This window comes from Perognathus longimembris, chromosome 25 (assembly GCF_023159225.1).
Source record: "Perognathus longimembris pacificus isolate PPM17 chromosome 25, ASM2315922v1, whole genome shotgun sequence".
Classification (NCBI taxonomy): domain Eukaryota; kingdom Metazoa; phylum Chordata; class Mammalia; order Rodentia; family Heteromyidae; genus Perognathus; species Perognathus longimembris.
In genome coordinates, this window is record NC_063185.1 from 15,383,598 (window position 1) to 15,397,275 (window position 13,678).

Genomic DNA, 13,678 nt, shown 5'->3' on the forward strand with positions numbered 1-13,678 from the left:
TACTAGTACCAAAAAAAAAAAAAAAACATAGAATGTGAGTTCTCACATACCAAATGTTGACCGTCTTCTTCCAGAAATGGGGGCCCAACAGAGACTTTCTCAGCCTCGTGAGTAGGTAGGATTACACGCATGAGCCACCAGAGCCTGGCAGCAGAGCTAAAGAAATAGATGATACAAATTACCTGACATGTAGTGAGACTCTCAGTTCAGATGAGACCGAATACATCTTACTACAGACTGCAGAGCAGCAGGAGATAGGCAGGGATTTCTTACAATGTCCACAGACTTAAGCCAGGAGTCCACACAGAATTCTTCTGGTAAGCCAGAAGGTTCATAAGGTGGGCCCCATACTCTATTTTACAAAGAAATTGTCTGAAGGTAGTTTGGACAATGTGAGAGTAGGTCACTGTTAGCGGAGCACATGATGAACTGACCAATATTTGCTTCCCAAGGTCCTTTTTACAGAAAATATACTTGAAAGTGATACTTTTTCTTTTTTTAAGGTTCATAAGGTTTATTAGTGGGGCCATGGTTCCCATGGGAGAGGGAGCTACATGGCGTCTGCACCTTGCCCAGGTGGCAGCTTCTCTCTCTGGGGATAAAGGGGAAGTAGGTAGGTCTTAATAGTGAGTAGGAGTGGCTCATGAGGTATGGGTGGATCTGGGGCTAATGGGAGGAGCTGAGGATGAAAGTGATACTTTAACTTGTAAAGTTACCATGTTCTGTTAACTAGAGAAGTCACCAAAATAAAGGGAAGAATAAAAGTGGAAATGTGGCTCAGTAGTAGAGCACATAACAAATGAGTCCCGGGTTTGATCCCTAGCCCGCAATATAAGCTGAAAGAGGGGAGCATTGTCATGATTTAAACTTCATACAATGGAAAGGATACTTTATTGGGGGTTTTGTCATATACAGGAAATCCACAAGATACCTATGGACAAAAGTGAATTGGACCTTGATGTTTTTTCCATTTTATGATGAAATCTTATGCCTCATGAATTTGCAAACGATCACAATGGGAAAAAAGCAAGGCTGCATTTGAAAAGATGTGGCTAACACTCAACGAACTGTGCTTGGCCCTCACGTTTGCTATCTTGATCCCTGCCATAGCTCTCTATGGTATTCTCATGGGAGAGAAGCAGGTCTGAGGTTACAGAGCTCCTGAGTTCTCTGGGTCTCTCCTGCAGGTCACTAGGCTGTACACAGTAGCCCCTATGAGGCATGTTGGCCTGGCCTTCATCTCCGGCCCGTGAGTGGGCGCAATCCCATCTCTGCCTCAGACACTGTTTTCCCCACAAGCCCTGCCCCTCACTTCCAGTGGCTAGCTTACCTGTGTTCGCCAGTAGATTAAGCTAAGGCAGGTGCCACAGTCTCATTTACCAGTTTCCTGTACTAAGCTGGGTACTAGAGGTGAGGGGTCCTGTTGCAGTAGTACATCACTGCTCGTAATGAAGCCCCTCCTGCTGCCTGTACCTAAAGGTGGAAACTTAACGGTAAGACTAAACAAAAGAACAAACAACAAGGCAGCACAGAACACATAAACTAACAGGGATATTAAAATAAATCCTCAGCAAAGCGAGACAGCACACAGTATTTCTTGAGGGAATACATGCAAGATACTTCCTCAAGCCTGGAAGGTCTAGAGATGAGGACAATGCCTGGGAGACCTGCCGAGTGTGTTTCCTATCAGTGAACTTCATTTTATCTGCAGTCCTGGGAAAAGAACCCAGGGCCCTAAGCATCCCTGACAAGGGCTCTGCCACTGGGCTTACATCCCCATTCCCCAGTGAATGGTAAAATGAGGTCAAGGGCTTTTCTGTAGGCTGCCTCTTCCCATGAGCTAGCTCACGGCACCTCAGGCATATGACTGAGTCTCATTTCTTACAAGAGCGAAGTATGTATGGGAGTAGAGTAGAGGTATGGTACAATGGATCTGGTTTGTCTCCGTAGGGAACAAAAAGGCAAAAACAAAAAATCACATAGGGTACATTGTTGAAAAATACAAACTATTACATCAACTTCAAAAAAGGGGGGGCATTTTAAACAAAGTTTACTTGCACAATGATGAAGTAGATGACTTATAAATACATAAATATCCATGCATACTTTTGCAGCGATAGCTATGGGGGGAATGCAGACTTTTAAAGGCCCATGTAGACCGATTCCCTCTCATCCCAACTTCTACGTTGGCAATACGAGGAATCGTGAGAGCTGCCGCGCTCAGTCACCCAGCCTCCTCTCTCTGCCTGCTGCCAGGGATGGGAAGGTGATAAATCTTCTGCCTTAGCTTTGATGCTGGGGGAAAAACAGGAAAGGTTATGTAGTCGAATTCATCTTTATAAATTAAAATGGAGCACTGATAGAATATTTATGCACTGTCCAGATGGTAATTCTACTCAAAAATTATTAATATTTTACTACACATAGAAAATTCAGCAAAGCCTTGACCACACCATCCATTTGGAAACCAGAAGCTAATTTTCCTGTCTTGTCACTTGTAGTCTCTTAAGTGTTCACAACTGAATGTGGTAACGGAAATACATCAAGTGCAACTTTTCCTGCCCTGCTCTGCTCTAAAAGAGGCGTCACACAAACACTTATTGTTCTAAATTAAACACAGAATCACGCAGTCATTCACAACATTTCACGTTGAGTCAGGTATTTGGAAGATGGGAAGGTTATCTATTTCTGGAGTTCACACTATTAGAAACTGTAAACGCATGTCTTCCAAATAGTGGTGAACTAAAGCACATATATTCTTTCTGGGTACTCTAGCACCTCTGGTAAATTTAAACTTGGCTCTGGACAACTTTTGGAGAGGGTGTGAAGAAATCACTTTGGCTCTCACCTTGTATTTGAATGGATTTCCTTAGCATTTAGCAGTGTGAGTGAATCAATCTGTGAGTCTTTTTAGTAATCAGAGATTTCAAGGTATTACCTACTTCCTAGAGAAGCCAAAAGCCCTTAACAAAAGCATAATATAAGAAGTCTTTCTCGGGGCTGGGAATATGGCCTAGTGGCAAGAGTGCTTGCCTCGTACACATGAAGCCCTGAGTTCGATTCCCCAGCACCACATATATAGAAAATAGCCAGAAGTGGCACTGTGGCTCAAGTGGCAGAGTGCTAGCCTTGAGCAAAAAGAAGCCAGGGACAGTGCTCAGGCCCTGAGTTGAAGGCCCAGGACTGGCAAAAATAAATAAATAAATAAATAAAAGAAGTCTCTCCTTTCAGGACTATGAACTATAACCTAAACAAACTACCTTTAGTCCCAAGGAGAAAGGTCCCATAAGCCCCCTCTCAAATTTCCATACGACTGTAATGTTACAACTTCTGCTTGTCTGGTGCTGCTGTAAGCAGACATAGCCAGCCTGGGTGTCAGACATGACTGGCCCCAGCTTTTCTAATGAGTAAAGCAAAAATACAAGTAACTCCACTGAACATCAATCCTGGAATGTGAACCCTCCTCTGATTTACTGAGTCTGAAAGGGTGAATTTTTATTTTATTTTTGCCAGTCCTGGAGTTTGAACTCAGAGCCTAGGCACTGTCCCTGAGCTTCTTTTGCTCAAGGCTAGCATGCTACCACTTGAGCCACAGCACCACTTCCAGCTTTTTCTGTTTATGTGGTACTGAGGAAGTGAACCTAGGGCTTCATGCATGCTAGGCAAGCACTCTACCGCTAAGCCACATTCCTGGCTGTGAATTATTTTTTAAGTTCTCACCAATACTTCTACATGGCTCCTTTCATCAAAGCATGACCTCAGAGCTTGTCAAAACTGGGCAGAATGTGCCAAAGACAGCTTTTCCTGAAATGTGAGCATATGCGGCTTTCTAGCTTTCCTGTTTCACTTCTTGTCCCTATGATTGCATGTTGTCATGTTTCATCTTGGGGTAAAAGTGTTATCGGAAAAAAAAAAAATTAAGCTGAGAATGACAGTTTCCCAGTCAGCCACTTTTCTCTTTTAAGACATGACCTTGGAAACGATCCCCTTCCGGAGTCAGCTGCTGCTGTTCTCTATGGCTCATTAGTGGGATAAGCTTGGCGACACAAGCCACAACAGACTGTGAGCAGATGCCTCCGGATGGTGGGTAGGAAATCAAGATTGTTTGCTCAGTGTATTTCTTTGAATCTCCCCCCTCCCCCATGTAACTGATCAGCAAATCCACCTGTCAAAGGCCAATGCTCAGTTCTCAGACAAAAAAAAAAAAAAAAAGTTGGACAGATCTCAAAGATGTACTTGCCCCAGAGCTGCAGAGTAGCCAGAAAAAAATCTTTTTAATATCTTACTTTAGAGAGCTCATGTCTCTCAAGTCATCTTCACTGTCTGGTCTTGAGATGTCAACAATGCCAGGTGATTCATCTCTACTTGCTAGCTAGCTTGAAAGCCCCACTAAACTCTAATTTTAGAGCTAAGGATCAATTCTGAAAGCAAGCAACACACATTTTCAGGTGCATGGCTTGACATCAAGGTTTTCTGTCTGTGGGCTGGCAATGTAGCCCGATGTTTGCTAGCTTCCTTCCATTACATGAAAAAGCTGAAGGCAATGAAAAACGTGCTTTGAGGAAGCCAAGGTTCTCTCTCCAGTAGGTCCTTGGGGTGGCACTCCATGGGGAAGAAAGCCTTCCTTCCATACCACAGATCCATCATGACGCGCACACGAAGGACCTGCTCTCGGGGCGCTTATCAAGAAGGGGTGGTGGCTGGGGACCGAACCTAGGGACTCATGAATGCTAGGCAAGTGCTCCAACACTCAGCCACAGTTCCCAAGAAGGGTTTTCACTGCCAAGACTCTGCATTCACTTCAATGGTCGAAATTACTAAGAAAACAGTTTTACTTGAAGCAAGTTAGAACACATAATCCCAAAACACAACTATAGGATTATCACCTTCATGCAGGCTTCTTCCAGGTATAGACATGCACTGATAGTGTCAAAGAATCTTAAGGTGGGCTTGTACATTTTTAAGGTGTGAGACTCCGGTGACATTCAACAGTTCACCCAACTCTTCTTTTTTTTTTTTTTTCTTTTTTTTTTTTTTGGCCAGTCCTGGGCCTTGGACTCAGGGCCTGAGCACTGTCCCTGGCTTTTTCCCGCTCAAGGCTAGCACTCTGCCACTTGAGCCACAGCGCCGCTTCTGGCCGTTTTCTGTATATGTGGTGCTGGGGAATCGAACCTAGGGCCTCGTGTATCCGAGGCAGGCACTCTTGCCACTAGGCTATATCCCCAGCCCCACCCAACTCTTCTTAACATACACACAAACATACACAACCAACAACTACAATGGAGAACTAAATATAAGAAAAACAGTTCTTGATACATTGTATATTGCATATATGTCAACCTGACCTAGACAAGGGATAGAAAAACAGGTTGTAAGATATCATAAGAAATGTACACACTGCCCTACTATGTAACTGCACCCTCACCCTCTTTGCACATCACCTTGTAAAAAATTTATGTCCAATTAATAAAAAAAATAATAATAATAATAAAAAAAAAAGAAAAACAGATGTGAGGGTGGACAGAAAACCTCTTAGGAACAAAAATCAAGGCAAGGCTACCACAGCAGTTAGGAAATGAAGGCTTCTCCCATTCTCTGCCTGCCCCAACCCCAAGAACTCTTACAACCAGAAACTCTTAATTCCTTCCTGGCTGGGCCCCAAAAACCTTACCGTTCCAGAAAAGAATACCCAGGGGTTTCCTTGAAAGAACAGTATGAGCACTGTAGGACTTTGGTTCAAATGGCTGCCTGGTAAGCATAAGGCTCTGAGTTCAAACTTTAAAAAAGGTACTAGGGCTGAGAATATGGCCTAGTGGCAGAGGGCTTGCCTCATATACATGAAGCCCTGGGTTTGATTCCTCAGCACCACATATATAGAAAAAGCCAGAACTGGGCTGGGGATATGGCCTAGTGGCAAGAGTGCTTGCCTTGTATACATGAGGCCCTGGGTTCAATTCCCCAGCACCACATATACAGAAAATGGCCAGAAGTGGCGCTGTGGCTCAAGTGGCAGAGTGCTAGCCTTGAGCAAAGAGAAGCCAGGGACAGTGCTCAGGCCCTGAGTCCATGCCCCAGGACTGGCAACCCCCCCCCCCCCCCCCCGCCAAAAAAAAGAAAAAGCCAGAAGTGGCACTGTGGCTCAAGTAGTCTCAGATTGCTAGCCTTGAGCAAAAAGAAGCCAGGGACAGTGCTCAGGCCCTGAGTTCAAGCCCCAGGACTGGCAAAAAAAAAAAGAAGAAAAGTACTAAATGAACTAAATGACAGGCTCCATGAAGCTACAACTCCCAATAATAGCTCAGTGGCTAAAAACAGCTCCTGTTAGCAGTAGACTTTAAAAACAAAACAATCTTAACCAACCTGAAGCTTCTGGCTCTAGGTTTGATTAAATACTAAGCAAATCCCTCCCTCCTTCCTATCTTCCTTTCCTCCCACAAGCCATGTGAAATCAAGTTTGGGACTGAAATACATTGTGGGCAGCTAAGGATTTCATTAGGTCTTGAACTAATCAAAAGGGAGCTTCTTTATGTGCTCTGCCTCTCCCAAACAAGCCCAGCTGGGGGGAAAACAAGGAGCCAGAACTCTTTATTGTTTTGGTCAATTTTCAAATTTCTAAGTACTTTCTCAGGGGTGTGCCTACATTAGACCTTGCAATTAGTTATTAGGACTAAAACATCAGGCACCATTAAGGTCACAGTCTGCCAGAAGAGGCCTGAGCAAATGCCAGAGGAGACAAGAGAGCAACTAATCCTGCTGCCTGAGATCAGGGCAGATATGAAAAATGCATGTCAGACAAGGCTGGGATGCCCAGTCTCAACCTCTAGGGTTCTTTCTGCTAGTGTCCACAGTAAGATCTCCATGGTCCAGATATAAGACTCTAGGCAAGAATTCAATGTCCACAGCCCAAGATCAGACCGAGCCCTGGTGACTAGGGAACAACTATGATATCAGGATGTTACTCCAGCCATGTCCTTATCAACAAGTCAGAGAGCCCCTCCCCCTGCTAAAAACAAAAACTTAAAAGCGGAATATCTCAGGGCTGAGGATTCGATCCCTAGCACCACAGAAAAAGGGGGAAAAAAGCGTTCCTAGACAAAAATGAAGAAGTTAAATTTATTCTGTGTTGCTCAATTTGTTACACTGAGTTGTTATCCAGTTATGGCAAGGTTTATACCAACTGTGGGGAAATACGAATCAAAGGATTTAGAGCATGAGCAATGGAATAACACTGTCATCAAAGCAGGCCATTAACTGTACACCAGCTTGTCACTTCCTACACTTGGAAACCCTGTTTACCTTTTTCATTAATTCACTTCTGGTTGTAAACTGTGGCAGATCTTCCACTTCAATCCCATCAGCCATTTCCATCACCTTGTCTAGAAGGTCCTTATTATAACTGCACAATAAAAAGTAGTCAAGTAAGAACCTTGGAAGAATTGGTCACTGTAGGTAAATAAGAAATGATCAGTTACTGGTTTATAAACTCACTGTCAGAGGAACATTTTGTTTTTGTCTTTAAAGGCAAGGTCTAGCTATGATGTCCGGGCTGAACCTGAATTCCTGGCCTCGTGATCCTTCTTTGGCCTCTCCAGTAACTGGGACTACAGGCACATGCTATTGCATAGGGTTCTTCAAAGGGCTGATCTGATACCATAGGGGAAATCTATGTTTGTTCAGAACAAGGTTAGGAAACAGTTCTTCCTGCTTGTGGGTACAGCAATAGCCTTTTAGAATGTCCATAGAACAGACACTTCAAGATTTACAAAAGCAGAGGCACCATACGTCTGGCAGTATATATTTATGAATATGGTATGAGGGCTAAAAATATCTTTTGACTACCTTTAAAACATGCAGAATGAGGGCTGGGGATATAGCCTAGTGGCAAGAGTGCCTGCCTCGGATACACGAGGCCCTAAGTTCGATTCCCCAGCACCACATATACAGAAAACGGCCAGAAGCTGCGCTGTGGCTCAAGTGGCAGAGTGCTAGCCTTGAGCGGGAAGAAGCCAGGGACAGTGCTCAGGCCCTGAGTCCAAGGCCCAGGACTGGCCAAAACAAACAAACAAAAAAAAAACATGCAGAATGTTGGTTTGATGAAAATAACATCATTTGACCATTTGCTCACTTCTCTGCCCATCCGCCTACCTTTAGATCCTGTTAATAAAGATTTCCCAGGAGTATATAGAAGGCAGAAGGGATAAGTGTGTCTGAGATGCGTACACCTGGCCTGACTTCCTCACATCCTATTCTAATAAATATCCAAATATTGGAAATAAAGACAAAATGGTTTTCTGGCTGGGTTGTAACCGAGTGGTAAAGGACATGCTTAGCATATATACCCTGGGCTTGATCCCCAGTCCCACAAACAAAGTGGCTTGGCCATCACAGGCCAGGTGACCAAATTAAGTCAGTATAGAAGCCAGCGCCAAACAGGCCATCTACTCTTACCAAAACTTCAAGAAACTCTGAGGCTACAAATGTATGGAAGTGAACTGCAGTAATGATACCACTCGGGGCTGAGGCAGGAGGGCAGAAAGATGGAGACCAGAATGGACTAAATAACAAAACACTATCTCAAAAAAAACAAAAACCAGAAAGCCTAGCACTGGTGGCTCACACCTATAACTCAGGAAGCTGAGATCTAAGGATCATGGTTCAAAGCCAGCCCAGGCAGGAAAGTTTATGAGACTCTTCAAGTAGTCATCAAAAAAGCCAGAAGTAGAGCTGTGGCTCAAGTAGTAGAGCACTAGCCTTAAGTGGGAAAAAATCTAAGGGACAGTGTCCAGGCCCAGTACTGGCACCACAAAAGAAAAAAGAAAAAGAAGAAGAAAAAAAGAAAAAGCAGGCCCTGTTGGTGCAATAGTCAGGATCTGGATAACAAGGTGTGTTATTTTCATAAACGGGAAAGCAAGTAAGCTGGGAGCACCGGGGGGAAAAGCAGAAGTCAAGAGTCACATATTACATTCTTCCCTCAGCAACTTGGTCCGATGGGGAGAGGAATGCCCTTCGACTGCATGTCGAACCCATGTTCTGCACGTTGGCCGAGGCGGTGGAAGGGGCAAAAGGGGAGGGGTTGCAAATGCACTCTGCAGAGATGACGGGGTGGCAAGGGGCAGTAAATAACACAAAGAAACCTCAAGCTGGCCCAGGGCTTAGACCTTGGAACCCTTCACTGCGTACAAGGACTGCAGTCACCACCGTCACCCGTATGACCGATGCCCAGACCCGGGGAGAAGCTGAGGCGCTGCGGAGGGGATGCCGAGCGCCTTTCCTGGGGGCGGGGCTCTCGGGGGCGGGGCTCTCGGGAGCGCGTCAGCGGGAGGCCCGGCCAATGGGGTCGCAGGTTGGGGGCGGGCTCGCTGGGGTGGGGGTGGGGCAGGGTTCCCGCCGGAGCGCGTCCGGGGAGAGGGGGCCCGAGGGTCGGCGGGCCGGGGAGCGGGGACCGGGGGGCCGGGCCGGCACCTGCCGGCGGGGGTGGGGAGGCGGGGAGGGTCCGCACCTGCAGCCCAGGAAGAGGTGGTTGGCCCAGACCATGGAGAGGGACAGCAACTGGTCCAGGCGGCCGCCGCCGTCGGGCGGGTCGCGGTAGTCGGGCAGGTGGCGCAGGATGAATTCCATGCGGGCCTTCCATTGCTTCTCGCTCTCCGAGTAGGAGCGGAACTGCTCGGCGAAGTCGGCCGCCTGCCGCACCCCAGAGACCAGCTCCTCCACTGCGGCGGCCGCCTCGCCGCCAACCATGGCTCCCGCCGCTGCCGCCAAAGGCCCGACTGGTCCGCCGCCTTCCCGACAGGCACCGCGCCCCCCCCCCCCCCCGCCGCCCTAGCGGCGCGCGACTGCTCTGGAGGACCCGGCTGGAGCGCCCTCTACCGGCCTGGGGGAATCTGTGAGGTTTTAGCCCCGCCCCCCAAGCCTGCGCCGCCCGCCGCCCCTGGCGTGAGTCTCCTAAAGGTTAGGGCGCAGGGAACGGCTGGGGAAATTGAGGCCTGTGAAGCTTAGTTGGGACCCCCGCCCCCAACACACACTCATTCGGCTGCTTGATGCTAGTTTAGACCTATTATGCTGGATGCTTTTCACTCTGAGGGTTCCCCAGGCACCTTCCTATCTTGATTCAACATCATGGGCTGGGCTGCAGAAGGATGTCGGTCCTCCCCGCCTCCCCCCCACCCCCCACCAATCTGGGGACTTGTATGTGTAGCTGCTGGGGTGCCCACACACATCCAGGTTGGGGCCTGCCTGGCTGCAGTGACTCATCCAACCATTGGGTACCTGCCAGGCACTTTGCTAAGTGTTGCAGATGCATGAACGTAAACCCAAAGCCCCGTCCTAATGAACCTCACCATCTCGGGAAGGGGAGGCACACATCCATGAAATAATTGCTTCAGTAAGTGGAAATGCTCCACGTTGACAAGTACTAAGGAGAAGCCCAAAGTGCTACAAGCACGAATAAGCAAAGGCCCCACTCCAGTCTTGAGGTCATAGAATAGATGCTGAAAAACTGAAGAATGAACAGGAATTAACTTAGTAAAGGGTTAGGCCAGGACCACAGAGCTGCACCTCAGGAGATAATTGAAGAGAATTGCTATCATACTAGACAGGATGGGAGAGGGTGGAACAACATTATTGAATATATTGGAATAAAAGGAATAGGCTGGGTACTGGTGGCTTACATCTGTAATTCTAGCTAGTCAGTAGGCTGAGATCTGAGGATTCCAGTTCAAAGCCAGCCCAAGCAGGAACCATCAAAAAGCTAAAGTGGAACTCTGGCTCAAGTGATGGAGAGCCAGTCTTGAGCAAGAAAAGCCTCAAGAACAATTCACGGGCCCTGAGTTCGAGCCCCAGGACCAGCATACACACACAGAACTGCATTTGTTCTTATAATTCCAGAAGTAATAGAGTATATCACCAGCATTTATATTGTATTAGGATTGTAAATCATCAAGATATGGCTTAAAATGTGGGTGTGCATAGATTTAAGAGTATAAGTTTAAATATTATGCTAGTTTTAAAAACGCTGGTACTAGGGCTTGAACCCAGGGCCTGGGAACTGTCCCTTAGCATTTTTGCTCAAGATTAGAGCTCTGCCACTTAAGCCACACCTCCACTTTTGGCTCTTTGGTATTTCACTGGAGATGAGAGTCTCACCCACAACAAAAACAAAACAAATAAACAAAACTGACCAGGGGCTGGGAATATGGCCTAGTGGTAGAGTGCTCGCCTCCTATATATGAAGCTTTGGGTTCGATTCCTCAGCACCACATATATAGATAAGAGCCAGAAGTGGTACTGTGGTTCAAGTGGCAGAGTGCTAGCCTTGAGCAAAAAAAAAGCCAGGGACAGTGCTCAGGCCCTGAGTCTATGCCCCAGGACTGGCAATGAAAACAAAACAAATAAAGAGTCTCACCCACTTTCCTACTCTGGCTGGCTTTGAACCTTGATCCTCAGATCTCAGTCTCCTGATTAGCTAGAATGACAGGCACAGAGCCACTGGCACCTAGCCAGGTTAGTATTTTTAATACACCTTTATTTTTTAGCATTTTTAAAATAGGATCTTTGACCTATCCTTTTGACATCTCCAGGACCACTGTGAATATAAATCCCTTGCTGAGCTTGTTCCCTGGTCCATGGTTCATACTCCCACCACCCACTAGGAGGCCTCCAGGAGTTATTTCCAGGACTCTCACCAGTTGGTCTCATGGATTTACCTGCTTGGGCTAGCTTCAAGCCACAACCTTCAGTTCTCAGCCTCCAGTGTAGTTAGGATTACAGGCATGCATGAGCCACTGGTACTGGCTTTTTACAGATGCATTTTTTTAAATTAAATTTTATTGATAAGGTATTGTGCAAAGGGGGGTACAGGTACAGTTACATAATAAGGCAGTGAATACATTTCTTGTGATATCTTACACCCTCACTTTTCTTTCCCTTCCCTAGATCAGGTAGGCATATATACAATATCCAGTGTACCAAAAATCATATACAGTAACCACGTAGAGTACACCACAGGAAATTCACCTAGAACTTTAAAGATAACGTCAACAGTAGAATCTACAGATGCATTTTTTAATCTGCCTATTTCAACCTACAAGTGGTCGATGTGCACATGACAGAAGGGAATTTGCAGATGTGGAAGGTGAAATGACCCATCTCCCAGGCTTCTCTTGTGGCTGATGCTCCAACATCACAGGGCTCACACAAGGACAGATAATCTCCAAAACTTTCTTGAGGGTATTTACAATAATTGCATGAAAAATTAATAACACAGAATTAATATCACAATGGAATTTACATTCCCCAATAGCCCTCCCCCAGCAGGCAGGAAATAATGCTGCTCCTAGCAGCATAGATAGTAAGGATGAAAGTCAGGTCAATTTTAATTTTTATTGGTGTCAATACAGGAACTTCAACTTGAGGCTGGCACTGTACCACTTGAGCCACAGCTCCACTTTGTGTTTTTTGTTGGCTAATTAAAGATAAGAGTCTCTTGGGTTTGTCTGCCTGGGCTAGCTTTGAACCTGGATCCTCGTGTCTCAGCCTCCGGAATAGCTAAGATTACAAACATGAGCTGAAACTCAGGTTACTTCTATCTTGGCACACGTTTGTCTGTTAAGGTATTATTTCTGTTCATATATGGTGGCATTTTCTGGACGGATGGATCAGGTTGTTGGAAATGTATGCTTAACTTTTTTTAAATATCAAAATAGACAAGTCTTCTCTCTGCCAGAAATCTTAAAATCGGTGTTCTTAGAACAGCACTGTAGTGGCCACTCTTGCTCTCCTGAATGAGCATTCAGCATTGAGATCACAAAGTTAAGCTCTTTAAGGTTCTGCTTGCCTAGGGCCTTACTAGGAGGACTCCAAACTGAGTGCCTTATTTTAAGCTCAGCATTGATGAACTAAAATGCTCAGAGGAAGGAGATGGAGGCAGAGAAGTGGAGACTAGCTGGGCAGAAGATGCAGTTGGAGAGGCTTTGAAGAGCTATTTTGTAGATGATGGTTCATTCTTCCTGGTTTTTCAAGGCAAGCTTAGGGTCAAAGCCTGAGAGCTCTATAATGTTAGATCTCATTTCTCTTCCTCCTTCCCTCCCTCCCTCCCTCCCTTCCTCCTTCCCTTCCATCCTTTCTTCCTCCGGTCCTTCCATCCTTCCTTTTCTTTCTTTTTATTTTTCTCTCTTTCTCTCTTTTTTCTTTCTTTTTTTTTTGCCAGTCCTGGGGCTTGGGCTCAGGGCCTGAGCACTGTCCCTGGCTTCTTTTCGCTAGTACTCTACCTCTTGAGCCACAGCGCCACTTCTGGCTTTTTCTGTGTATGTGGTACTGGGGAATCGAACCCAGGGCTTCATGCATGCTAGGCAAGCACTCTACCACTAAGCCACATTCCCAGCCCTTATTAGTGGTCATTTTTAGTGGAGTTTGGAGAGGGAGTAGACAGATTCACGAGAGAATCTTCTGCTGGTTTTGAACCAGTAGTCCTTCAGTGTTGGCTTTCTTTTGGAAGTACTTTCTAGTGACAATTTCCAGGCTGCATGCATTGTGAAATAACTCTTGCTTTCAGTCTACCTTTTTATGTTCTTTTGAGTAGATGTTTCTTATGGCAGATGAAGCAAAGTCCAAACATACACGTCATTTAACGTTCATATTGGTAAGACACTCTTGACCTTTTAAAAAAACAGCTCATAGGCCTCGC

At 46.0% G+C, this 13,678-nt stretch overlaps 1 protein-coding gene across 1 annotated transcript; it reads right to left on the reverse strand.

The window, feature by feature from the left end:
* Positions 1 to 858: 858 nt before the first annotated feature.
* On the reverse strand, positions 859 to 9,801 carry Cdkn2aipnl (CDKN2A interacting protein N-terminal like). Its single transcript, XM_048334343.1, has 3 exons — positions 9,497 to 9,801; positions 7,294 to 7,393; positions 859 to 2,295 (listed from the first exon to the last, which is right to left on the reverse strand). The coding sequence occupies exons 1-3, from the start codon at positions 9,733 to 9,735 to the stop codon at positions 2,284 to 2,286; spliced, it is 351 nt and encodes a 116-aa protein (XP_048190300.1). The 5' UTR covers positions 9,736 to 9,801; the 3' UTR covers positions 859 to 2,283.
* Positions 9,802 to 13,678: the final 3,877 nt, after the last annotated feature.

Coding starts and splice junctions, on each gene's coding strand:
- Cdkn2aipnl (XM_048334343.1), bottom strand. CDS start 9,735: ATGGTTGGCGGCGAGGCGGCCGCCGCAGTGGAGGAGCTGGTCTCTGGG. Junction 7,394..9,496: donor CACCTCTTCCTGGGCTGCAG/GTGCGGACCCTC, acceptor TTTATTGTGCAG/TTATAATAAGGACCTTCTAG.